General features: G+C 39.6%; 1 protein-coding gene across 6 annotated transcripts in view; it reads right to left on the minus strand.

Moving 5' to 3' along the window:
* The window catches only part of ESYT2 (extended synaptotagmin 2), a 96,835-nt gene that overhangs the window by 57,216 nt on the left and 12,469 nt on the right, over positions 1 to 27,150 (minus strand). For 4 of the 6 annotated variants that reach the window (XM_058534253.1, XM_058534262.1, XM_058534291.1 and 1 more), the window contains exons 2-4: positions 6,448 to 6,489; positions 5,192 to 5,326; positions 2,451 to 2,527 (exon numbers count right to left, since the gene is read on the minus strand). In XM_058534253.1, the coding sequence (XP_058390236.1) occupies positions 2,451 to 2,527; positions 5,192 to 5,326; positions 6,448 to 6,489 (254 nt within the window). Of the gene's footprint in view, positions 1 to 2,450; positions 2,528 to 5,191; positions 5,327 to 6,447; positions 6,490 to 22,775; positions 22,871 to 24,276; positions 24,472 to 27,150 lie in introns of those variants that run through there. The other 2 variants (XM_058534280.1, XM_058534285.1) reach the window with 2 other exon arrangements.

Below are 27,150 nucleotides of genomic sequence, written 5' to 3' on the forward strand. Positions count from 1 at the left end.
TGTGACTGGCTTATTTCACTGAGCAAAATGTCCTTATGCTTCATCCATGTTGTGCATATGGCAAGATTTCTTTCTTTTTTAAGGCTGAATAATACTAACTTCATTTACATATCACATTTTGCTTATCCATTCATCCGTCAATGAACACCTAGGTTGCTTCCACGTTTTAGGTATTGGGAATAAAGCTGCTATGAACATGGGTGTACAAATAAAGTAGTCCCCCCTTATCTGCCGGGGATCCGTCCCAAGACCCCCAATGGATGCCTGAAACGACGGCTAGTACCGAATCTACGTACACTATGTTTTTCCCTATACATACATACCTACGATACATAAAGTTTAACTTATAAATTAGGCACAGTAAGAGATTAATAGCAGTAACTAATAATAAAATAGAACAATTATAACAATATACTATAATAAAAGTTACCATTGATCTTAGCAAACTTAGCACATGATTTTTTTCCTTCCCCACTAAGTTGAGAACTTTCACCATTTCACTTAAAGGAAGCACTTCACAGCTTCTCTTTACCATATCCGAATTGCCAGCATCACTACTCTTGTGCTTTGGGGCCATTATTTAGTAAAGTAAGGGTTACCTGAACACAGGCACGGCAATGCTGCGATAGTTGATTTGATAACCGAGACGGCTACTAAGTGACTAATGGGCAGGGGCTGTATACAGCATGGATCCACTGGACAAAGTGATGATTCACGTCCTGGGCGGGACAGCACAAGATTTCATCGTGCTACTCAGAACGGCATGCAATTTAAAACTTATGAACTGTTTACTTCTAGAATTTTCCATTTAATATTTTTGGACCTACGGTTGACGGAGGGTAACTGAAACCATGGAAAGCGAAACTGCAGATAAGGGGGCACTAACGTACCTCTTTGTGACCTTGTTTTCAATTCTTTTGAGTGTATATCCAGAAGTGGAATTGCTGGGTCATATGGTAGTTTTACTTTTAATTTTTTGAAGAACCTCCATACTGTTTTCCACAGGGGCTGCACTATTTTACATTCCCACCAACAGTGCACAAGAGCTCCAATTTCTCCACATCCCCATCAACTCTTGTTTTGTTTTTTTGATAGGAACCATCTGATGGGTGGGGCGCTATCTCGTAGTTTTGATTTGCATTTTCCTGATTATTAGTGAGGTTGAGCATCTTTTCAAGTGCCTACTATTCATTTGTATGTCCGCTTTGGAAAAATGTCTATTCAAGTTCTTTGCTCATTTGTGAACTGGGTTTTTGTTGTTGTCGAGTGGAGGAGTTCTCTATATACCCTGGATATCAATCCCTTATCAGATATATGATTATGGATTACACTGATTCTACAGATTGCTTTTAGTGTTGACATTTAATAATATTAAGCCTCCTAATCCATGAACATGGGATGTCTTTCCATTTATTTATATCTTCTTTAATTTGTCACAGCAATGTTTTGTAGTTTTCATTGTACAAGTCTTTCACCTCCTTGGTTAATTCCTAAGTATTTTATTCTTTTTGATACTATTGTAAATGAAACTGTTTTATTAATTTCCTTTTTGAATTATTCATTGTTAGTGTATAGAATGTAACTAATTTTTTGTGTGTTGATTTTGTTTCCTGCTACCTTGTTGAATTTGTTCATTAGTTCTAAGGGGTTTTTTTGCTGGAATCTTTTAGGGTTTTCTAAGTACAAGATCACATTATCTGTGAACAGAGATAATTTCCTTTCCAACTTGGATACCTTTTATTTCTTTTTCTTCTTATTCAACTGCTCTGGCAAGAACTTCCAGTACCATATTGAACAGAAGTGGTCAAAGTGGGCATCCTTGTCTTGTTCTTGATCTTTGAGGAAAAGCTTTCAGTCTTTCACCATTGAGTATGATGTTTGTTGTGAGTTTCTCATACATGCCTTTTATTATGCTGAAATAGTTTCCTTCTGTTCATAGTTTGCTGAGTGTTTTTATCAGGAAAGAGTGTTGAATTTTGTCAAATGCTTTTTCTGTATCAACTGAGATGATCATGTGTTTCTTCCCCCTTCATCCTGTTAATCAGGTGTATCACACTGATGGATTTTGAACATCAATATGTTGAACAATCCTTGCATCCTGGGAATAAATCCCATTTGGTAATGGCATACAATCCTTTTAATATGTTGCTGAATTCAGTGTGTTAGTATTTTGTTGAGGATTGGCAGCCACATTCATAAGGGATAGGGGTTTGTAGTTTTCTTGTATAGCCATTAATTTCTTTTATTTAACATGTTTTATGAATAGCAATTATCTAGGCTATTAGGAATGGAGTGAGACCCAGAAAGTAAATAATTTTGGGTCTTCAACAAGAATTTAGTCAAATTCCACAAAAACAACAGGTAGGAAGTGTGTTCATTATATCCTCCACCTTATGGGTATATCTAAGTGCCATTATACATCATTAACTGTGACACAAATAAAAACTTACCTAATCTGAAGGTCCATAATAATTTGCCTTTTGTCCACATTTTCAGTATACACCTTAACACCATTGATCCTGAGGGGCTGAAACAAGAAGTGGCTTATTTTAAAATGCAGGGAGGGTAAAAAAAAAATCAAACTCGGCATAGAGATGAAGAGAGTGAGCATTAGCATCAGGCTATGAGAATTAGAATTCTGCTTTCACAGCACACTAGCTGCTTGACTTTCAGCAAGTTGTTAACCTCTGTTCCTCAGTCTCTTCAACTGTAAAATATGGGTAATACTGGTATCTATCACTTGAGGTTACTGTAAAATTAAAGGACATGAGGAATGTAAGGAACTCAGTGCACGTTTGGCACACAGCGAGTGCTTGGTGACATGAGACCTGCTGTTGTCGGCTCACTTGTGATGGAGTTTTGCTCCTGTCCAAGCCCCTAGCCCTTTATCTCTTCCAATTTACTGATTCTTTCCCTCTACTCCATCATTTACTACATTGTCTGAAACACAACTTCCTTTCATTTTTTTCTTTATGTCCCGTAATTTTTCATTTAAGATTTTCACAAAAATGGGGCTTTCGGGTGAATCAAAAATACTAGCTGTAGGTATAATTTCAACACCTAATACATGATATAGGGTCAGAAACAAATCACTCTGTAAAAAGAAAATGCAGCTTATAATAAATGTCATCTTTCAAGGGTCCAGTTACAACATCATTCAAAACCTTCTCCCATTTATCAATTTGAGATCCCTTCTAAGAAAGTTCTCAACATCACATTTGAGCATTAAAAACTCAAGCTGAGAAATACCTTATCTTTAGAGATCTACTGCTTACTCTGAGAGTCTGGGTGTCCTGAAATCTTACCCCTCAACTAGCTATAGGATTAAACTCTAAGTCTTTATTTGAGACTCTTCATTTCCTACTATGCCAGGTCCTGGGCTCTTCCCTGATGGTACTAGCTCAGACATGTACAGACTCAAAGAACACAGTCAACTCACTATGTTGGTAAGTGAAAATGAGGCATACATAACTGAGTACCTTTAGTTTAAATGTTTGCATTAGATAATATTCCCTTCCTCCACTTAGACGACATCTTACATCAGGAATAGCAGGAGGCGAACCTCACTCCAGATGACTGAAGGACAAACACCTGAAGGCAACAGAATCCAGCCACCCAAGGGACTCAGCCAGCACACAGAGTGGACAAGGCGCCCTGCTCAGGGCTCTGCACACCCTGCTGGGCTGTTCCTTTATCAGACAGTCTGAGTCTGCCTGCATGTGTAAGGTGTCAGTGCAGTCGATAACGACGCCACGCTACCTTTACCGAATCAGCACTACTCTTACTACTCCGCTGTTCTCTGATGGTGATCTTATTTAGTTAGCATCAAACTTCAGGTGCATGTAAAACAACGCGAATATAATTCTTCCTAAAACAAATCCAGCTGGGGTTAGAATTCTCAATCTCCACAAACATGAGCATATCTTACATTACAGGCCTGCAGGCTAAATTTGGCCTTTGGCTAAGAATGTTTTTACATTTTTAAAGGGTTATAAAAGAAGGGATGGGAGGGACAGGAGAGGAATATGCCTCAACGACTTTGTGTGGCCATCAAAACCCGAAATATTTACCAGAAGACCTCACGGCCAGGAGGAAAAATAGCCTGCACAACACAGCCAAGTACAATGCATGTGCCTGAACTGGAGATGCGGGTTTTGAGTACCCGCAGACGAGATGGAGCATTCTCTGCGTGCAGAAGGTCGCCTTTGATGTGGGAAGGTGACCCACAGCCTGGGGAGTGTGGGAGGGGAACAAGTCTGGGGGCACTGACACTGACGAGGAGTGACAAACACAACACAGCAACCAGGTCAGATACTCCCCAGCCACATTTATTAAAACCCCGATGGGCTGAAACAAAGACATCTGAACATGGTGTATGGTGACATGCTGCCTGGCTCTGCTGTACGTGCACTAAACGGGTGTAAACTATGTACATGTGTGTGTTGAAAAGTACTATTGCATTCTGAATTTTTATTAGGCATATAAAATAATGTTATCTTAGAAACTATATAATGTTATATGTCAATTATACCTCAATAAAAGAAAATGTTACCTTGAACTGTTGCTAATTATTGTAAACACTGACTTAAAAAAATAAACAAGGAAACTTGCCATGATCAACTAGTTTAGATGTAGTCTTGAGGCTTTCACTAGAAGTAATATTACGAATTAGCAGTTTTTCTTTGTATATAATAGGATTCCAATAACAAAATCTATCTTTCCCTTCACCTATGTAATTACTGTGACGCCTACAAGCCTGGCACTGGAGCTCTCAGTTGTTTTTAAACATCTGGAGGGGTAAACACCTTAAGCTCGCTTTCAATTAGTGAAACTTTAGTGTGAATTCACACATCAGACTCCATTTCCAACAGGACAGATTGTGGAAAACTGTACAAAGGTAATGCTGACAGAAGAATGTGGGGGAGAAAGACAGCCGGCACTAAGAGAAACGAGCCAATGGACCTGAAGTAGCTGGAAGAGCACAGCAGATGACTGAGCACAAGGCGAGGACTCCCCGACCGACAGAGGGGCAGACGGCAGCCCACGCGGGAGGCAGAACCTGGGGGAGCTGCAGAGACCCTCCACCAGACCCTCCCTGGAAACAATGTTCTCTAGAAAATAATTTGAAGTAGTTTAAGGGTTTTCACAGCAATCCTACCGTGTGCTCAAGGAGAGATACTTAAGAACTGACCTGCTGACCCACGTCAACTTTCGTGAAACTAAAGGTGCTAAGGTGGGCATTTGCTCCTCGCACAGCTGGTTCTATGGTTTCTCGAAACAACTTCTCTATAAATTGGCAAATAAAAGGCCACATATGTTTTACAGTCTGGAAAGGAAAAAGAACTCATGTTAAACAAAATGTTATAATACATAATGTACTTAAGTCATCATGAAAAATTATGTCCCTATAGTTTACCAGAAATTTTGAACATTAAAGGGAGGGTCCTTTTTGTTATGCAAAATCCGCACGATCTAAATTTCAAAAATGAATTACAACAATAGACTGTTGATTAACTAATATCTTGTAGGAATTAGTTATTCTGGTAAAACAGTCTGTTTAAGCATATAAGCATATTTAATGATTGCCAAAAAACAGAAAATCCTGTGTTTCAACTCATTATGGAAAACCTTCTACAACTGTATAGATCTTAATAAACATTAACGAATTTTCTTTAATGATGGACTAACTTCCAGTGCTGTAAGGTTAACATTATCTACATTAGTTTTTACTATATAGCTCTAAGGATATATAAAATATAGAGATAAAAGAGATCTACTTCAAAGTATGCTATCTAAAAACATAACCTTTTTGTTTGTTTGTTTTGGTAAGGAAGATTACCCCTGAGCTAACATCTGTTGCCAATCCTCTTTTTCCTGAGGAAGATTGGCCCTGGGCTAACATCTGTGCCAATCTTCCTCTACTTTATATGTGGGACGCCTGCCCCACAGCATCACTTGATAAACAGTGCATAGGTCCACACCTGGGATCCGAACCTGCAAACCCCGGGCCGCCAAAGTGGAGTGCGTGAACTTAACCACTACACCACTGGGCCGGCCCCCAACATAACCATTTTTTAAGAAAACAAATGATTATTATCTATCACTAGGTTTCTTGGGAGTTAATTCCCTCTTCATAATCTTTCCAAATTTTTCACTTACTATTATAAAACAGATTTGAGCACTAGGCTGATCAAGAGAGAAGACACAAGGTCAAAGATACAACTGTGATTACATCATTAACTTTCTCATGTCAAACAACACAGTTTTCACTGTTTAGAAAAAGAAAGTAACATAACATTATGACTGAGATCTTTCGGGAACAGAAGCCAAACCCACTAAGTACAAACGAGTTCCCATATTGTCAACATCCAAATTCCCAAATACAGAAAGATGGCATCTCATCCTCTATCCCACTGATATCTGATGTTTAGTATACTCTACTCTTACCTTATTTAGCCATTCTGCTCTTTCAGTGTCCGGAAAATGAACCTAAGAGAAAAACACACACACATGACTATTGACTCCTGACGACTGCATAAAGTGTCACGGAGGCCATTTAGTAGCCAGCCCTGGTGGTCTAGTGGTTAAGATCTGGTGCTCTCCCTGCCACGGCCTGGATTTGTGCCCCAGTCAGGGAACCACATGACCCTTCTGTAGGATGTCACGCTGTGGCAGCTGCATGTTGCTGTGATGCTGAAAGCTATGCCCCCAGTATTTCAAATACCAGCAGGGTGACCCATGGTGGACAGGTTTCAGCAGAGCTTCCAGACTAAGACAGACTAGGAAGAAAGACCTGGCCACTCACTTCTGAAAAAACTGGCCATGAAAACCCTATTATTAGCAGCGGAGCATTGTCTGATATAGCGCCAGAAGGGGAGAAGATGGTGCAAAAAGCCTGGCAGGGTTCTGCTCTGCTGCGCACAGGGTCGCTAGGAGTCGGAATCAACCTGACGGCACTAACCAAAAAAAATGCCATTTAGTATTCTTACCACGTGTCTATTGTTCATATAACGCTTCTCTGAAACACCCTGCTCTGAGGCTTTGGAAAATGGCCTTTGAGGAGGGAAGCTGAAAGGGGTGGCACTGGCTCTTTACATTCTTCTTTTTTTTTTTTTTGTGATGAAGACCAGCTCTGAGCTAACATCTATTGCCAATCCTCCTCGTTTTTTTTCCCCACAGCCCCAGTAGATAGTTGTATGTCATAGTTGCACATCCTTCTAGTTGCTGTATGTGGGACGCGGCCTCAGCATGGCCGGAGAAGCGGTGTGTCAGTGCACGTCCGGGATCCGAACCTGGGCTGCCAGCAGCGGAGCGTGAGCACTTAACCGCTAAGCCACGGGGCCAGCCCTCTTTACATTCTAAGAACACTTTGGGGCAGAAAAGTCTAAGGTCACCAAAGGCCACAGGCCCTTCTCTACATCCCCACTGTCCAAAGCAACATTCCCTGACGTCTGGAACAGCATAGAGAGTGCTCCAAATTTATCTCCTTCTTAAAACAACTGCTTTTCCATTCCATCATCAGCACCGTCATCATGTATCCTAGAGATTTAGACTCAAAGCCTTCAAAAATCTACCTTTCCTTCTGCTTTTCTCTTTTGCTCCAAACCAGCCAGCAACGCTTTTCCACATCTGGCTCCTCTCCAGACCGTCTCCCACCCTCTCTCAAATGAGTATTACAACTATAGTTCTCCATGAGTAGGGCCTGTATACTGGAGAAAATAAGTGTTTGTGGACAAACACTTATCTAGAAAAGAGGTGAAAAGGTATTTTCTTTGCTGTTAAAATAAAACCCCTTGCAGAGGAAGGCTAAAGCTGTTTTGGGTAGAGAATTCTCTGAGAAATGTTATGTACTCCCTTACCCCTAAAGAAAGAAGAGCATACAGGCCATACTACTGCTCTGAAAAGAACATTTTTGGTTTAGATGTACAATGGGTCACAGGCAATTTTGTACTGGTGATGTGGTCAGAGAACTGTTCTGACTTCTGGAACTGCCACACTTACTTTCCTAAGTAACACACGTACTGCAGCCAATAAAAGACAAGCTTCCTCCCATGCTCTGGCTGAGAGGAGCTGGTCAGGGAATAGTATCACGGCGGCGGTGGTCCCTAAAAAGGTGGTTCTCACAGAACCAACTCCACCTCTCACACTGGGCCCCTAAGAACAAATCACGGATGGGGCCCAGCAGCCAGTTTCTGGTCGGAGAGAGGCCACCTTCCCCATGGCCGTCATGGCCACACCACTAATGGGAGAGGCCACAGCAGGCTCCATCTGTTCCCTGTGTCCACATGCTTGAGCAGGCCCACGCCCTTACACCACAGAACATGAAGCCTTGAATTCGCTTAATTCATGAGGGTGGGCTAGAGTGAACTGAAATAAGTTCTCCTAAATTAAGTTAACTTGAATCTACTCTGGGACAAAACCAAAGGGATGGCAACCTTCCAGAACTAAGACAAAGGCTTAAGAGTTGGGAAAGACAATGCTCAAGAAGGCAAAGAGTCAGGAACAGAAATGCTGACAATGCTTGCTTAAATTGGGAGGATATATCGCTGGCGAGAGACCTATTTTGACCCGAATGGAACTGGAGTACTAAAAGGACTGTTTCCCCAAGAACAGGACATTTGGAGGTTGGGGTGAGAAAGTTGGACACTTGCTAGACTAGCCAGACTAGGTTGCAAAATTAACTGCAGTGCAATTCATCTGCAGGTTGTATTCTGCCATTTCTTTACATTATACTGGTAAATAAGTACAATACACTACAAGTCAGATCAGGAATGTGACAGGTGGTTGCCACTCCAAGCTATGTAAGCCTTAAAGGAGGTGTTACGCTGTGGTCCCATTTGGCAATTTACTGTGAGGTTTTCTCCCCTTCTGCCCCCATCCCTCTGAATCCAACCAGCCACTGGCAGCAACAGAAAGGACCAAAGGCAGATGCGGAGCATCTCATATTTGGGGACAGCCAGAACTCCTTCACTGTAGATGTGTTCCTCCTTTTATAATTTCAGAGTAAAGCACAGAGCCAATAACTGTCTCTGCAGGCTTCTGTCTCAACATATGCACATGCTTGCCCTCTCCGGTGATGCCTGCACCTGGTTCCCAACTACACTAAATCTAGCTCCCAGCACCATCACTCTAGAACACAGGAGCCTCATTTCAGTTACCTCACTCAGGACCATAAACTCCTACGGGTTTATCAACTGGCTCTACTTCCTCAGCCTAAGCTTCAAAGACCTATCTCAAATATTTTCTCGGGTTCACAACTCACAAATCTCCTTTTTCAATCACGTTCCTGTTGAACTCAACCAAAACAATCATGGCTCCTTTACACAGAAATGTATTCTTCTCTATTCACGGATTACCTTGTTCCTATGTCCCCTCTCTGCCCCTTCTTCCTTACCATTAGCTCAACTCAGTTCTAGACAACACCCCAGATACGACACCATCCACAAGCACTCCTCAATGCCACAGTGCCTTCACTCTTGGGTTGGGTTCTCTCTATAAACCTGCATTTGTCACACCATCAGTCTGCAAATGCTCAACTGCTCTGTGTGCCCAATAACTCCCCCTCGTCCAATGCACTACACACTTGTAGAAAAGAATTAACTCTCATTTGAGAGATGTTCTAAAGAGATGCTGCTCAGAACTGACAGAACGCTCACCACTCAGTCTAACAGCATTACTCCTGAATCTTTGTATGTACTTTGCTTTTTTATAGAAGTCTATATTTGTGACTATTTTTAAATTGTTCATTTAGAACATTACTGAAATTACGGTAAATTCTTTGGGCTCTACTTTAATGTAAAATGTTATTTTAAGTATAATATCCCAATACAGCATTGGAATTAGTTTAAAATGCTGTATCATTCCACACTGAATAGAAATAATTATCTGCATCAAGATAATCCTCAGGATCACCTCAAGTTACCGATTACAGCGAGAATGCATGACATCAGGATGTCAATGAGAGGGGCCCACAAAGGCGGTCCATGACATCAGTTCTAGATAATAAAATGTGACTCTGCTTCATAAAGAAATACCACAAGTGCCAAGTGTCCTTTGACAAAGTTATAGCAAGATGAGTTTAATCTGCCATGTAAGCCTTTCTTTTACCTGTTTTCAGATCCTTTCCTTTCCCCTAAATATTAGGAAGTGACAGGATATGTTCATTTATACCTCATCCCCAGTAAACCGAAACACTATCTGTGAAAACAATGACTTGACCTGTTGCTACTGAGTCTGTGCAGACATCAGAGGGCACTACTGAGAACACGGTGGCCCCGGGGCTGGCACTGGCACTTCTGCAGATGGACACCCCATATCCCGCAGTAACCAAGGGACAGGACAGCTTCAGGGCCTGGGCCAGACTGGAGGCATCTTTTTCCAGTGAGCAGGGGGTAAGTGGTCGGTTCCCTTTTGCTAACTGGTGGGGAGTCATCTATTAAGCCTACATACCTCAGAGAAATTCTGTTTCTCCACGGTTTATGTGCAGGAGGATTTCCCTCTACTAAAGAGGGGGAATATGTGTTTATAGCAGGTTTTATAGCAGAGAAACCAAGATTCCTTGGTTTCTCTGAAGAACTGAATTCTTGCTAAATTCTGAAAGCCCATAACCAGGTATCCTAAGTATTGTGCCTCATATAGAGAAAGTTTTGGCTAATCCAGATTTTCTATCCACTTCAAACCTAAGGAGGGCTCAAAGCCTGGGATCATGTCTGAGAGTCCACATGCACAAAACTCTGTGTATGCAAATCTGCTTGGACACCAAATCATCAGATTTTCACAGGATCCACAAAACCAAAAGGTTAACATCATGGCATAAGGTGGTTGATAAGGCTGAGGTCTCTTCAAAGCCTTTCATGTAAGAGGTTCAGAGGAGAAGGTGAGGGATTAGAGACGCTGAAGACCTGGTGCTCAGAGGGCCGAAGGATAGATAATAAATCTCCCCCAAACTGGGTTTCTGGAAGATTAGTGAGGGCAATATGAGTCTTCAAACCCAACTACACTTGTTTAAAATAAAAGCAACTACCATTTACTGAGGATGTACTGCCACATATATGGCAAGTTCTGTGCTAAGCTATTCACATTAATTATCTGAGTTAATTCATACAACAAATCTACAAATAGGAACTATTAATATCCTAAATTTACAGGACAGCTACTAAGTGACAGAATGGGGATGAAAAACCAGATTTGTGTGCCCATGCTCATGGTCACTTTGTTACTGAGGGATGTGAAAAGCACTGTGGAGACAGTCAGTCCACAGAGCCCACCAAGCTCTCAGTAGGCACACTCCAATCAAAGAGTAAAGCTTGAAACTCAGGGTATATGCCTTAAATTGTATGAGGTACTGAGTAACAGCCAGAAGTAGAACATTCTGTGTTTAACAGTGATCTATTTATCTAGACTCTAGAGGTTAAATATACTACAAGTCCTGAAACAGCTGAGAGCAAAGTTCAGCAAACACCATAGCAATTCACAATAAACCACTGTTACCAGACCCAGTATCTCTCCCAAGACTAAGAAGAGATCCATTTAAAGACTGGTTTTACCTAACATTCACACTCCTTCACATGAAAGGGCTGTGATAATTAAGAAGTAATGACAAAATTCCGTATACGTTCACCCTGTGACCAAGCAATCTCATTTTCTAAGAGTCTATCATAAAAACAGACTAGCAAAAATATGAGATGATATATATTACAGCACTACCTGTAATAGCAAAGACCAGAAACAACCCAAACAGCCATCAACAGCAGCCTGGTTAAATAAACTATTGTGTATCCACACGATGACGTACTATGCAGCTAAAAAAGGAATGAGGAAAACTTCCATAATAATAATTTCCAGAATTATTTGAATAATTGCTATGGATATATTTTCAGGATGGAATATGGAATACTATGGAATAATTTTCAGCATCTATTTGTAAGCGAAAATACAAGATGGAGAAAAGCATGTACAATCAGCTACCATTTATCTCAGAAGGAGGGGAGGGGAGACTGTGTGTGTGTGTGTGTGTGTGTGTGTGTGTCTATATGCTTAGAGTTTTTTGTAAATAAAAAATTAACAAAAACTTTAAAAAACATACCTTGGGGAAGTAGAGGACAGGGTAGATGACACAAGTATATAAGATAAATTAGGCAATGGAATCAAGTCAATCCTACACTCACATTAACTTCCACTTAATGACACCACCATACATCTGTAGAATGCTCTTTTCCTTTCAAGGAACAAGCACATCTATTATCTCACTCAGTCATCACTATGACCACATGAATAGGTAGAGCAGGCATATCCCCTTTTGCTTACAAGGACATCAAAACTTAAATAAATTAAAGCGATTTGCCTAGAGTTATACAACCAGAGTCAAGGCCAAACCCTCACCTCCTGCTTCCAAGTCCAATTCAAAATCATCAGGCTATTTAAATGGTCCCTCTTCTATCTTCCCAGCATCAGAGAATTCCTATCGACACAGAACAAGTGACGTAATTCACTAATTGGGCCAGTAAGTATTAGTCCCTATATTTTCCAGTCAGTATCTAGTACCAAATTCATATTTGCAAATACCATCAAATGAACTTCTATTTTCTATTAAAGTTTTCAGAAATTACTATGTTTGGTAATATAAGATGTTGCCAGATTTCCCAATCAATAAAAATTTATTAATAGAGGCCACATATTCTTAAAAATATTGTATGCATATGTGTGTGTTATACAAACATGTATTTTCATATATCTTTTAAGTGTTTATAAGTGCACAGAAAAATGTTTGCAAGAATATATATTGAGGGCCGGCCCCGTGGCTTAGCAGTTAAGTGAGCATGCTCCGCTGCTGGCAGCCCGGCTTTGGATCCCGGGCGCGCACAGACGCACTGCTTCTCTGGCCATGCTGAGGCCGCGTCCCACATACAGCAACTACAAGGATGTGCAGCTATGACATACAACTATCTACTGGGGCTTTGGGGGAAAAAAAATAAATAAATAAAATTATAAAAAAAAAAAAAAGAATATATATTGAACTAATGTAACACGGAGGAGAATGAGGCTTATAACATTTTCCTCTATATATTTCTACATATTCAAATTTATTGTAAGAAGTATAAACTACTTTTCTAATTACCATTGTAATTTAAGATTAAAATTAAGAATTTTTCTAACAAAATTAAGAATTTTCTATTTTTTAATACAATAAACTCTAAAATTATGTGAAAATAGAATTTCATAAATTAAATCATACTTTAATTACATTAGAAAGAATGATACTTAGAAATAAGACTTCTTGTCCTAGCCAGAGCAATCAGGCAAGAAAAAGAAATAAAAGGGATCCAAATTGGAAAGGAAGAAGGGAAACTCTCACTGTTTGCAGATGACATGATTTTATATATAGAAAACCCTAAAGAATCCACCAAAAAACTTTTAGAAGTAATAAATGAATACGGTAAAGTTGCAGGATACAAAATCAACATACAAAACTCAGTTGCATTTCTATACACTAACAACGAAGTAGCAGAAAGAGAAATTAAGAATACAATCTCATTTACAATTGCAACAAAAAGAATAAAACACCTAGGAATAAACTTAACCAAAGAGGTGAAAGATCTGTACACCGAAAACTATAAAACATTGCTGAAAGAAAGTGAATACACAAAGAAATGGAAAGATATTCCGTGCTCTTGGATTGGAAGAATTAACATAGTTAAGATGTCCATACTTCCTAAAGCCATCTATAGATTCAATGCAATCCCTATCAAAGTTCCAACAACAGTTTTCACAGAAATAGAACAAAAAATCCTAAAATTCATATGGAACAACAAAAGACCCTGAATAGCTAAAGGAATCCTGAGAAAAAAGAACAAAGCTGGAGGTATCACACTCCCTGACTTCAAAATATACTACAAAGCTATAGTAACCAAAACAGCATGGTACTGGCACAAAAACAGACACACAGATCAATGGAATAGAATCGAAAGCCCAGAAATAAACCCACACATCTATGGACAGCTAATCTTCGACAAAGGAGCCAAGAACATACAAGGGAGAAAAGAAAGTCTCTTCAACAAATGGTGTTGGGAAAACTGGATAGCCACATGCAAAAAAAATGAAAGTAGACCCTTACCTTACACCATACACAAAAATTAACTCAAAATGGATTAAAGACTTGAATGTAAGACCTCAAACTATGAAACTTCTAGAAGAAAACACAGGCAGCACGCTCTTCGACATCAGTCTTACCAACATCTTTTCAAGCACCATGTCTGACAGGGCAAGAGAAACAATAGAAAAAATAAACAAATGGGACTGCATCAAACTAAAAAGCTTCTGCACAGCAAAGGAAACCATCAAGAAAACGAAAAGACAACCTAACAATTGGGAGAAGATATCTGCAAACCATACATCTGATAAGGAGTTAATCTCCAAAATATATAAAGAACTCATGCATCTCAACAACAAAAAAAACTAACAAACCAATTAAAAAATGGGAAAAAGACCTGAACAGACATTTCTCCAAAGAAGATATACAGATGGCCAAAAGACACATGAAAAGATGTTCAAAATCATTAATTATCAGGGAAATGCAAATCAAAACTACAATGAGATATCACCTCACGCCCTTCAGAATGGCTATAATTAACAAGACAGGAAACAACATGTGTTGGAGAGGATGTGGAGAGAAGGGAACTCACACACACTGCTGGTGGGAGTGCAAACTGGTGCAGCCACTATGGAAAACAGTATGGAGATTCCTCAAAAAATTAAGGATAGAACTACCATATGATCCAGCTATTCCACTGCTGGGTATTTATCCAAAGAACTTGAAAACACCAATGCGTAAAGATACATGCACCCCTGTGTTCATTGCAGCGTTATTCATAATAGCCAAGACTTGGAAGCAACCTAAGTGCCCACCAAGGGACGAGTGGATAAAGAAGATGTGGTATATATACACAATGGAATACTACTCGGCCATAAGAAACGATGAAATCCAGCCATTTGTGACAACATGGATGGACATTGAGGGTATTATGCAAAGAGAAATAAGTCAGAGGGACAAGATCAAATACCGTATGATTTCCCTCATTAAGTAGTAGATAATAACAACAACAAACAAACACATAGAGACAGAGATTGGATTGGTGGTTACCAGAGGGGAAGGGGGGAGGGAGGAGGGTGAAAGGGATAATTCGGCACAAGTGTGTGGTGATGGGTTGTAGTTAGTATTTGGGTGGTGAACATGATGTAATCTATGCAGAAATAGAAGTATAATGATGTACACCTGAAACTTATACAATGTTAGAAACCAATGTTACTGCAATAAACAAAAAATTAAAAAAAAAACCATAATCCTAACCCTAAACCTACCCCTGCTCCTAACCCTAACCCTATGAAAAAAAAAAAAAAAAAGATGTTCAGCTTTTTATTTTTGCATTTTAATCTCCAGGGTCCTTTTCTTATTCTCCGATTAATCTTTTCTATAGCAACCTATATATGTGTATATGTGTATATTCAATATTCTCTTGATTCTGTCTTGGAATGTTAATTAAAATTCTATTTAAAAAAAAGAAATAAGACGTCTTACAACGTAAGTAATCTACTCCAAATTTGATTAGAAAAAAAATTTTCCTATGACACCAAGTTTTAAAGGCAAAGTGTAATTATGTTGAGCCAAACGCTTTACTGTTTAAATACATAAAATGACTCCTGTAAAAAATGTTTCAAAATGAAAACATCCGCCTTCTCTAAATTACTTTATTTTTCTAAGTTCACTGATATTTCTCAAATTAGGCTGCCAGTGTGCTAGTAAATTCCTATCCATCTTATCATACTTAAAGCCAGAGTAATGCCATAAAGCTGTTGTTTCTCTCTTGCAAATCACCTAGAGAACTTAAACTTATGTAATAATAAAGCTCACCATCACATACCAGAACAGAAATACAGTTTGGTGTGAATTTTGATTCTGTTACTGCATTTATCTCACTGTGCTATTCCTTAATCTAATGCACATGGGTAGATTGCTCTTTTTAAAGAACAGGCTGAAGAAACCATTTTTTGAGCAGTTACTTGGGTCTAGCTCTCTGTCCAGAGTAAGGGATACGATGCAGAATTATACACGCTCCTGTCCTTAGGAAGCTCACGACTGGTGGAATGGACCGGCATGGAGAGGTATGACCGCTAGCCTGGGAGGGAAGGACAATGGGGGCGGCGGTGGGGGTGGTGGCATTCTGATGCTGCCTGGAAGAATCTAAAAGAGGATATTCTAAGCAAAAATAATGGCATATGCAATTTACTCCAGGTGGATTAGGAGATGGGAGGAACGGCAAATGATGAAACTGAAAAATCAGGTCAGGACCAGCCTGAAATGCTTTCTGTGCCACACAAAGGAGTGTTGATTTTATTCTACAGGCAACAGGTCAACACTGGAGTTTTCAGTAGAGAAATGATGTAAGGTTAGTATTTGAGGACGTATTTTGCAATACCACCATTTATCCTGGAACTACCAGAGAAAAGAGGGCAGAGAAACCCACCTGCACTAACAAGCTTTCAATAGAGGGAAGTGGCTCACACTGCTGACATTTATACAAGGGGAGGTTGGAAAGCCAAGCCCTCTCCTAGCAGTAGAATCCCAAGGCATTCAATGGTTCTGAGGTTTCTTAATTTACAAGTGATTATTTCTAAGTGCCCAAAAGAAGAATATATCAAAATTGAAGAAAGTAAATATGTTACCCAATTTTAATTCTGTTCACTAAGTTAAAAATTTGCTTCTCACTAATACATATTCATAAACATTTGCTTATGTTCCACAAAACAGAATTCAAAGTAGCAAAAACATTGCAGAGAAAGACTGCGATATGCAGGGAAAATAGAAAACACGTTCCTAAATCATATAGGAATGCATGAACACATATCATTTGGTTTGAAATCATTTTTCAACTAAGGAAAAAACCAAAAAACCACACAAATCTCCTTTATAAGTCCAAATATAAAAGAAGTTTTCATATTTATTACTTATATTATCTCTACACACTAGAAATAATCATTGCATGATTACTCAAGTGTGATTATATTTAGCAGTTGACACTACCCAAGAAATCGCTTTTTAATCTTATCTTTAAAAAGAACAGACATATTTTGGGTCCTATGATGTTGATATTACCAAAGTTGTTTTGTTTAGAAAAAATTAAACCAAATATACAAAAACAGAACATTAACTGTGTGTCAGGAACTCTATATACAGTACCTTGTTTAATCCTCACAACAACCCTTTGAACAATTAATGGCTTCATCTAACACATAACAAAACAGACCCACGGAGGATAACTAATTTGTCACAAGTCACAGGGGAAATAATTGGACTAGAGGGCGGAGACCCAGACCCAGACCCAGAGGGCTCTGAAGTCCCTGTTATATATTGCTGAAGTATAAAGGATGGAACAAATTCATACACAGCTAAAATTTTCTAATTAAATCATATTTCTTCCCATTTCTGAACATTATAAAAACTATATGGGATAACGTTTAGAATACAAGTTAAATAGAAGGACTGTCTTTCTTCAAACAGCACTCCTCTTGAGGACAATGTTAACAGTTAACACTTGCGTGGGACTCCACTGTTCAATGCCCACACAGGACTGAGCACCTGAACTACACAAAAGTACAGCAGGCACTTCACAGGCAGTGTGCGGAGTCCTTTTAAAACTCCGCAGCATTGAAACATGCAGTTTAATTAATGCTGTCAACTCACTCCTTTATTAATACTGATTTCATATCTTTAAGTAAAATTCAAAGATAAACAGATAAAATGATTCCATCAGAAACCAAATGTAGGGGCTGGCCCAGTGGCGTAGTGGTTAAGTTCGCATGCTCTGCTTCAGCAGCCCGGGGTTTGCAGGTTCAGATCCCGGGGGTGGACCTACGCACTACTTAATCAAGCCATGCTGTGGCAGCATCCCACATATAAAGTACAGGAAGATGGGCATAGATGTTAGCCCAGGGCCAATGTTCCACAGCAAAAAGAGGAGCACTGGCAACAGACGTTAGTGCAGGGCCAATCTTCCTCACCAAAAAAAAAAAAAAAAGAAGAAGAAGAAGAAAGAAACCAAATGTCATTAAATTTTAAATAGTAAACTGGCTAATCAAGTTCATTTATTCATATTCTTCCTCATTCCAAGAAGGATTTGAGCTTCGCTCATTTCTGCATAGTCCTTTAGGTACTATCTCAAAAACAAAAACAACCCAACACCAAAATTTTTATTTGGAGCAATGATTGGTTCCAGTGGAAGAATTCTGTCACTGTCTTTGGTGGAATGAAGGAGGAATCCAATTCATCTGGTACAGCAGTTCTTGAATGTTCCCTGGGAGTCTGGGGTCAGGTTCCAACCAGCTCAACCTTGCCTGTCAGCAGGATGCAAGGGCCTTCAGGCTCTCGGGGCTCTACCTCACCAGCCACCCAGTAAACCTGAGTGACTGTCACCCACTCGCTGTCAATCCAAAAACACCAACCTTCCTACACCATGCAATGAGTTCTATATAAGTCTACAAATTGAAAAGATCTAAACAGGAGTTTTGTTTCCTTGTCTAAAATTAACACTTACATCTCAAAAACTAAGCATAGATGAGGCAAGACTAGGACATGAGAACCATAAGTCCTAAGAAAACATGAAATGCCTGTACTTTATTAGTTATAACACAAGACAAACTCTGTTTTCAGGAAACCTTTAAGCAATCAAAACATACCTTTGCCTGTAAGTATGTTGTACACTGCAGTTTACATATGCAGAACTGACTTGCATTCAGAGTTCACAGGCTGGAGAGATACTAACTAAAAATCTTCAAATGTTGAATACTGTTTGGTCTGCACGTGGATTAGTCTTAAAATTAATGCAAATGGGAAAAAGACTTGCAGAAAGTTAAAACTGCCCAGAAAAATTGTGGTTCACACAGAAATCAAACAAAGGGAATCCAAGGTTCCAACAACTAGAAGGACTTCCTGGAGAACGCAGGATTTGGGAACCACAGGACACCACTGCAAGACAGCGTTCAGAAATCACTCTCACTCTCTTGACCTTGGATCAATCGGACAGCGACAGTTCTCTAAATCAGTGCTTTCCAATTAAGCCAGACACAGAGAACAATGTGTGAATGGCCTGCAGAAACAAACTGGAGGGGACCTGAGAACATCTGTATGGGGCCCGGAGAAAAACTCATTACAATTTCTTCATATGATGTAATTATGATGAGGAAAAAAAGCATTAGAGACAATATTAAATACTGACATTGGACAAAACTTCCAAAGAAAAAGATTTAAAAAATTTTAAACTTTAAGCCATCAGTATCCTGCAGCGTACATGTTACCTTTTTGTGGCACACTGATGGGGGAGCTCTGCACATTCCTACAGACTTGCTGTTGAGCATATCAGGAGACAATGACTCAAACGTAAATTGGTACCAACATAAATTTGTGCCCTAGATCTTTTTAAACTTCTTTACCCATTTCCCACAAGGGCTATTATAAACCATCTCTGTCTTTCCTCACCAATGTCCAATTCCAGTCTGCTCCTCTCCTATCGCCAGAGGCTCAGTATGCATGGAAATTGGAAAAATAGAATCAAGAAATTTTAATATAATATTTTTTCTAAGATTCTGGGATGCTTTCTCCAAATAGCTTCTTCTATAAAGACAGTATTCAAGGTCAAAAAGGTGAGAAGAGTGGCTCTCTCAGAACCTCTGTCAATTCTGTAATAAAATGTTAACAGTATGGTCAAATTACTCCTTTGGATAATAAAAAGAAACTGCATAAAATAACTGGGTTTATCTATTTCTAGTCTACATAAAAAGTAGGGAATCAATTTAATTCATACAGTAAATAAATCAATTAATCTTTTTAAAAGTCCACAGTCATAATTTTCTCAGTGGTTTGCGTCATCTTCTTGTGGTCTTGGATAACTGTGTAACAGTGTGATTCAGCACACCAAAAAGAACACTACAGTGCAAAGACATTAAAATGCAATGACACTGCTGGAAAATCCATCTGTTTAAAGCCTTTTCCTACCAGAAAACATTTTCAAAATTCTCTCTCACATGGTTTTTATGTGAGAAATTTCACTAGGGAATCTGGAGAAGCACTAATATTTCTGCATGTTTCCCTGAGACACAGGTAGTGACCACAATCACACCTTTATATGCTCAACACAAATCTAGAGTAGGGGAAATCTGCTGCTTTCTTCTGTCATCTCAAATTCTAACAGTTCGAAATAAGAACTGGCTGCTGACAAAAGGAAAGCCAGCTGAAGACACAGGAGAGCCACAGCTCGGGCCAAACATCAGCTCCATGGATGTGAGGCTCTTCTTGGCTCTAGAAACAGCAGAGGTGGCAGAGAGGGGAACTATTTATGTACCACTGTGGACAAATGCTTGTTTAAATTTGATATTTTGAAAAAATTTGGTTTTTTATCTTCAATAATAATACTATTTCTTTGTTATATGAATGACCACTAGTTATTTTTGTAGATTGGGAAACAGTAAAATAAAAATTAAGAAGCTAAGTTCATTCCAGCATACTTTCTATAACTAACAAAGCTGTCTAAGTTATTTGAAAAGCAATTCTTATTTCTAATAATTCACTAAAAGCACGTATACTTTAAAGGAATTTTACTATGAGGCCTTCTGTAATTTCATATAATATATCTGCTGTGTTAGATATACTATTCATCCATCCATTTACTTTTGAAGGGGGGGCTTAAGTTTCAGTGCATGCACAGAAGGTCAGGAAAATTTAAGCCAGGACTAACATTCAATGGCAGAGCAAAAACAGGGACACTTTGGGGCTGGCCCCATGGCGTAGTGGTTAAGTGCGTGCACTCCGCTGCCGGCAGCCAGGGTTCAGATCCCCGGCACGCACCGACGCACTGCTTGTCAGCCCATACTGGGGCAGCGTCCCATATAAAGTGGAAGAAGATGGGCACAGATGTTAGCCCAGGGCCAGTCTTCCTCAGCAAAAAAAAAAAAAAAAAAAAGAAGATTGGCATGGGTGTTAGCTCAGGGCTGATCTTCCTCACAAAAGAAAAAAACAGGGACACTTCATAACTTCTATCCACGAGGACAATTAGATAAGCCTTCATCAAAATACTAATGTCAAGAGACTTAGTTAATGCCTTACATATAGATGCATGTCTATGGATATTTTTCAGACTTGAAGTATATTTTAACAAAATTCTAAAGTGATTTAGACACTGTTCCTGTAACTGCTAAAAGAAAGAAAAATCATACAAGTAAATCATTTGACAATCTTGATTTAAAGTTGAGGTTTTGGGATGAGTTACATCAATCTTGCAAATTAAAATGAGTCCAAGAATAGGAAGCACGTCTTCTCTTCTTTACCAAAACACGTAAAACAATCCGGTTGTTTTTTATTTTAAATTTAAATCAAATGCTACTATTCAAATTTATATGCTTATGTTTTGACTGGAATAGACTAGAAGATAGATATGTAATTGTCACACTGAATTAACTGCACATGCACTATGTGAAATCAATCCAGCTTTGTTCTACTATAAAAAAAAAGAAACTATATGAGACTGTGAAGTTGGGGTTAAAATCCTCTAGAATTATAGAACTGACAGGAATACCCAACATTTACATGGATTCAGAAGTCATATTATGTTTGAAATTTTACTGTGATTTTTCATTTTCAAGAAATAGGTTTATGCTATTTCTAAAAGCTTAATTTTATTCTCTCACACAGATAGTAAATATCTTAAGAGTCATGAGAATGAAGTCAGACAAATTTACCAACCTAAAATCTACTTGTTTTCTCCTTTTATTCCTTTATTGGTATACAGTGAAGAACAGTAGATAATCAGGCACTTGAAAATATCAGGACTTTTTTTCTAAATATAATCATTTGTCTTTATTGGATGTTTGAGACCAAGATTCTGGTACATCCCCCATTATGCTGGTTTGTCATTAACTGTGATCATGCAATACAGAAATATCTTTTTTTTTTTTTTTTTAGGTGAGGGAGATCAGCCCTGAGCTAACATCCGTGCTAATCCTCCTCTTTTTGCTGAGGAAGACCGGCTCTGAGCTAACATCTATTGCCAATCCTCCTCCTTTTTTTCTTCCCCAAAGCCCCAGTAGATAGTTGTATGTCACAGCTGCACATCCTTCTAGTTGCTGTATGTGACACGGCCTCAGCATGGCCGGAGAGGCGGTGCGTCGGTGCACGCCCAGGATTCCAACCCGGGCCGCCAGTAGCGGAACGCACGCACTTAACCGCTAAGCCATGGGGCCAGCCCCAGAAATATCTTTAAAAAAACCCTTCAGTTTTGGTGTTACAGTGATAATCCAGGGAGAAATTTCATGGCTTACTCTATCAATCTTTGTTTTCCATACAAGAGACTGAATAATGACAGGGAATCTCAGTGAAAAAAATTACAAAAATTTTTGTACATCTCTTGGTCAAATCCTAGGCTCTCCTCAATTCTTCCTAGAAAATCCACTAGTTATTCACCATATATGCATAACTATATACAGAAATCAATAATTAGATCATAAGATCGCCCTCAAGGATTTCTTTTCTTCTTTTTCTTTTAAAACAATTGCAAAAAAGCACAGAAAGGCCCTTGTGTGCACTTTACCCAGTTTCCCCCAATGGTTACATCTTACACAACTATAGTACGTCATCACGACCAGGAGATGGACATGATATCGACCATCTATCAATTTACCATCTATTTATCAATCATCTATCGTCTCTCATTTTCTATCCTCTATCTACCTACCATCTCTCTCTGTCATCTATTGCACAGTTAGTCAAGGTCACAAAGACTACACGCTGTCTGATTCCATCGACATGGGATGTCCAGAACGGCGATGTCTATAGCGACAGAAAGTGCATCGGTGGTTGCCTAGGGCTGGCAGGAGGAATGTAGAGGGAATGGGCAATGAGTACCGGTGGGTAAAGAGTTTCTTTAAGGGAGGACAAAAATGTTCTAAAATTAGATTTTGGTGATGGTTACACAATCCTGTGAATATACTGAAAAACACTGAATTGTATATATATATATTTTTTTAAAGATTTTATTTATTCATTTTTTTCCCCCCAAAGCCCCAGTAGATAGTTGTATGTCATAGGTTCACATCCTTCTAGTTGCTGTACGTGGGACTCGGCCTCGGGTTGGACGGAGAAGTGGTGCCTTGGGGCGTGCCCGGGATCCGAACCCGGGCCGCCAGCATCAGAGCGCGCGCACTTAACCGCTAAGCCACGGAGCCGGTCCAGAATTGTATATTTTTAATGCCTGAACTATATGGTATGTGAATTATATCTCAATATAGCTGTTAATAAATAAAAGGGGAATGAATAGACTGATCTCTAAAACACATGCTGCGTTACTACACTTCATTTATTTTAATCAGATATTTCCCAAAATAATAGCAGAACCAAATAAGTAACTCCAGAGGCCTGGAGGTGAACTAGGTGCCTGATTCAGAGCTCCTTGTAAGTGGACTGACCGACAAACAAGGACACCTCAGTGATCCATTTCCCTCAGAGGGCACCTGGTCCACTCACTGACGAAGGAGGAGCCAGTGCGGGCCACAAGTTATTTTCGAAGTTAATTAAAAATCTGCACATATATCAGAACTGAAATATTTGGTGAGGCCATAAAGATACATGAATAAATTGCTTTATTACACGACATACTGTATATGTAACAACCAACGCTTATATTTCCCTACTACAACCTACTCCTTCACTCCCAGTCTCTTCTACCCTATAAAAAATTCACTTTCCACTTTAAAGCGGTTTCTTGCCCACTGTGCCTTATCTACGCTACTCTGCTTGCCCCCTCCCCCCATTTAAGGGCCAACTCCTGGCTCATTTTTTGTTTTATTTTTAAGCCCTTGCAGGGACCCGACAGATCAATTACTACACTTCCTTACCATTTTGCAGATGAAGAATCCGAGCCCCAGAAGGTCGGTGCTGGCCAGCAGGCACGGAGCGGGGGTGGCCGCAATGAAGAATGGCCTTGGACCCTGAGTCCAGATCTAGGGCTGCACCAGGGGAGCTCCCCTGGGGCCCTGATGCAGTGCTGGGCTGAACTGTCCTGTGGGGCAGTCAGATTCCCCGCCCCCCCCTTACACAGGAAGGGGGCTGTTGTGAAAGTTTTAAATTTTTCAAAACTTTTTTTTCTCCTCTAATTATAACTAACAGTCCCAGTGTTTTCAGCCTGTCCTTCTCCTGAGGCTATAAAGTATAAAATAAATGAAACAGATAGTACTCACCACTCATAAAAAGATGAGTTCACTAAACGGTCATGTCGAACAGGTACTTGCAGAGTTTACCTGACTCATCAGGTGCCATTTCACAGGCAAAATAAGTGAAGCCCAAACTGGAATTTTTCTATAGCTGTTTACTTCAAGCTCCATTGCTTAAAATTTAGAAGTCACCTCACACTCTGTGCTAACAGTACTTTCCTTAAAAAAAAAAAAAACCATGAAACCCACAAAAACGTAAAATATTTGCCCAGGGAAACATTTTGAAATAAAATTATACAAGTAAAACTTGACACCTGACCTTTTTCTCCTAAATCTATCTCCCCATCCCCTTTCCAAAGTGCACATTTCAACAACATTTCTTTTAACTTTCAGAGGCAATATATTAGGCGTTCACAAATCTATTTTTCCCTATAAATAACACTGGTTTCCAACTATGACAACCCGAGTACCCTGCAGCAGACCAATTCTGCTGAGAACAGTTAGAAAAGCCTGATGAAACACACTCACACTCCCACACACCCACATGCTCACACACACCCGGAAACACTGGAAAGCTGCCAAGGCATGGAGGACTAGAGGGGCTGAAATGTGACGGAGAAGGCACTACCGAGTGGAGGATCGACACTGTAGAAGGGGTGTGCTACAAGAGGTTGAGAAATCCGGAGAAATGTGGCTGAGAAGCAGAGAAGCCAACCAAGTTTACAGAATCTCACGAGACCAGAAAGACGAGAGCTGGAGTGTGGGACAACTGAGCAACCAGGACCTGCGCGAGGGGCCAAGCGCCCTGAGAGGGAGGGGAAAGGAAAGGAGCTGACTTTCACAATGTTAACCTGGAGGCATTTGCCCAACTCTCAGGCTACTTAGGACGGGTAGCTAGCCTCAAAAAAGCAAGATAGAGCTTTTGGCAGGCTCCTCGTATTGAGAAAGCATAACTTGGACTTTGAGATGGATCAAGGAGGGACTTACTCAACACTGTAGGTCTTCACTCACAACCTTTGGAGGGCTACACCCTAGGAGTAGGTGAAACAAGACTAGACACAGCTTTTTCCCACAACCCACCTGCAGGCCAACTCAAAACCTTACTGGATTAAGGTAATTTTCACATAATCATGTGAAGGTGATATTAGTTATCAGGGAAATGCAATCAAACTCACAATGAGATACCACTTCACATCCACTAGGATGCCTATAATCAAAAAAACTAAAAACAACAAGTGTTGGCAAGCATGTGGAGGAAAGAGAACCTTCTTACATTGCTGGTGAGACTGTAAAATATTCCTACTATTGTGGAAAACAGTTTGGCAGTTCCTCAAAAATTTAAACCCAGCAATTCCACTTCTAGGTATATTCCCCCCAAAACTGAAAACAGGTATTCAAACAAAAATTTGTACACAAATGTTCACAGCATTATTCACAATGGCCAAAAGATAGAAACAACCCAAATTTTTATCAAAGGATGAACAGATAAACAAATTGTGGTATATCCATACAATGAAATATTATTTAGCCATAAAAAGAAAGGAGTTATGGGGCCGGCCCTGTGGCTTGGTGGTTGAGTGCGCGCGCTGCGATGCTGGCGGCCCGGGTTCGGATCCCGGGTGAGCATCGAGGCACCACTTCTCCGTCCATCCTGGGGCCGGGTCCCACGTGCAGCAACTGGAAGGATGTGCAGCTATGACGTGCAGCTGTCTGCTGGGGCTTTGGGGGGAAAAAATAAAATAAATAAAATCTTAAAAAAAAAAAAAAAAAAAGAAAGGAGTTATGCTACAGGGTACAACCTTGAAAATATTATGCTAAGTGAAATAAACCAGACACAAAAGGTCACGTATGATTTCATTTATATGAAATGTCCAGAACAGGTAAAATCAGAGACAGAAAGCAGATTAATGGTTGCATGGGCAGGGGGAAGGAGGAATAGGGAGTGACTGCTAATGGGCACAGGGTTTCTTTTGGGGTGATGAAAATGTTTTGGGACTAGATAGAAGTGATGATTGCACAACGCTATGAAGGTACTAAATGACACTTAATTGTACATTTTAAAATAGTTTATTTTATGTTATTTGGATTTTATTGTAATAAAAATAAAGGAAAGAAATGAGCTATCAAACCACGAGAAGACATGGAGGAACCTTAAATGTATACCGCTAAGTGAAAGAAGCCAATCTGCAAAGGCAACACACTGTATGATTCCAACTATCTGACATTCTGGAGAAGGCAAAACTATAGACGGTAAAAAGATCAGTAACCACTCAGGGGTTTTGGGGTGAGGGGAAGGGAGGGAAGAATAGTGGGATTTTTAGGGCACAGGGAATTTTTAGGGCAGTGAAACCATTCTACAAAACAAGGAGAGACTCCTAATGTAAACTTGTGGACTTTAGTTAATAATGTATCAACATTGTTTCAATAATTCTAACAAATGTACCACACTAATGCCAAGATGTTAATAATACATATAAGAAACTATACGCCAGGAGGGATATGGGAATTCTCTATTATCTGTTCAATTTTTCTGTAAACAAACACAAATTGAGAAAATTTGTTGCTGACCGACTTGTTCTAAAAGAAATATTAAAGTGAGTTCTTCAGGCAGGAGGCAAATGATCCCAGACAAAAAGCTGGAAATGTAAGAAGGAAACAAAGATCAAGAAAGAGCATTTCTATTACTTGTCCTAATTACTCACATAGATCAAAAACATTTAAAATACATACCACTGTCCAGTTGTTACCCCTAATTTAACAATTAAGAATGCCAACGCTATATAAATGGAAGGTCTAAACTTGCTACTGAGGTAGGCCATCAGTTTGGGTTAGTTTGCTCTACTGGCAGCAATGCTGCCTCCACCTTTGCAGTTGCTGGCCAGGTGCTGCGGCTGGGCCCAG

This window comes from Diceros bicornis, chromosome 3 (genome assembly GCF_020826845.1).
Source record: "Diceros bicornis minor isolate mBicDic1 chromosome 3, mDicBic1.mat.cur, whole genome shotgun sequence".
In the NCBI taxonomy this organism is placed as follows: domain Eukaryota; kingdom Metazoa; phylum Chordata; class Mammalia; order Perissodactyla; family Rhinocerotidae; genus Diceros; species Diceros bicornis.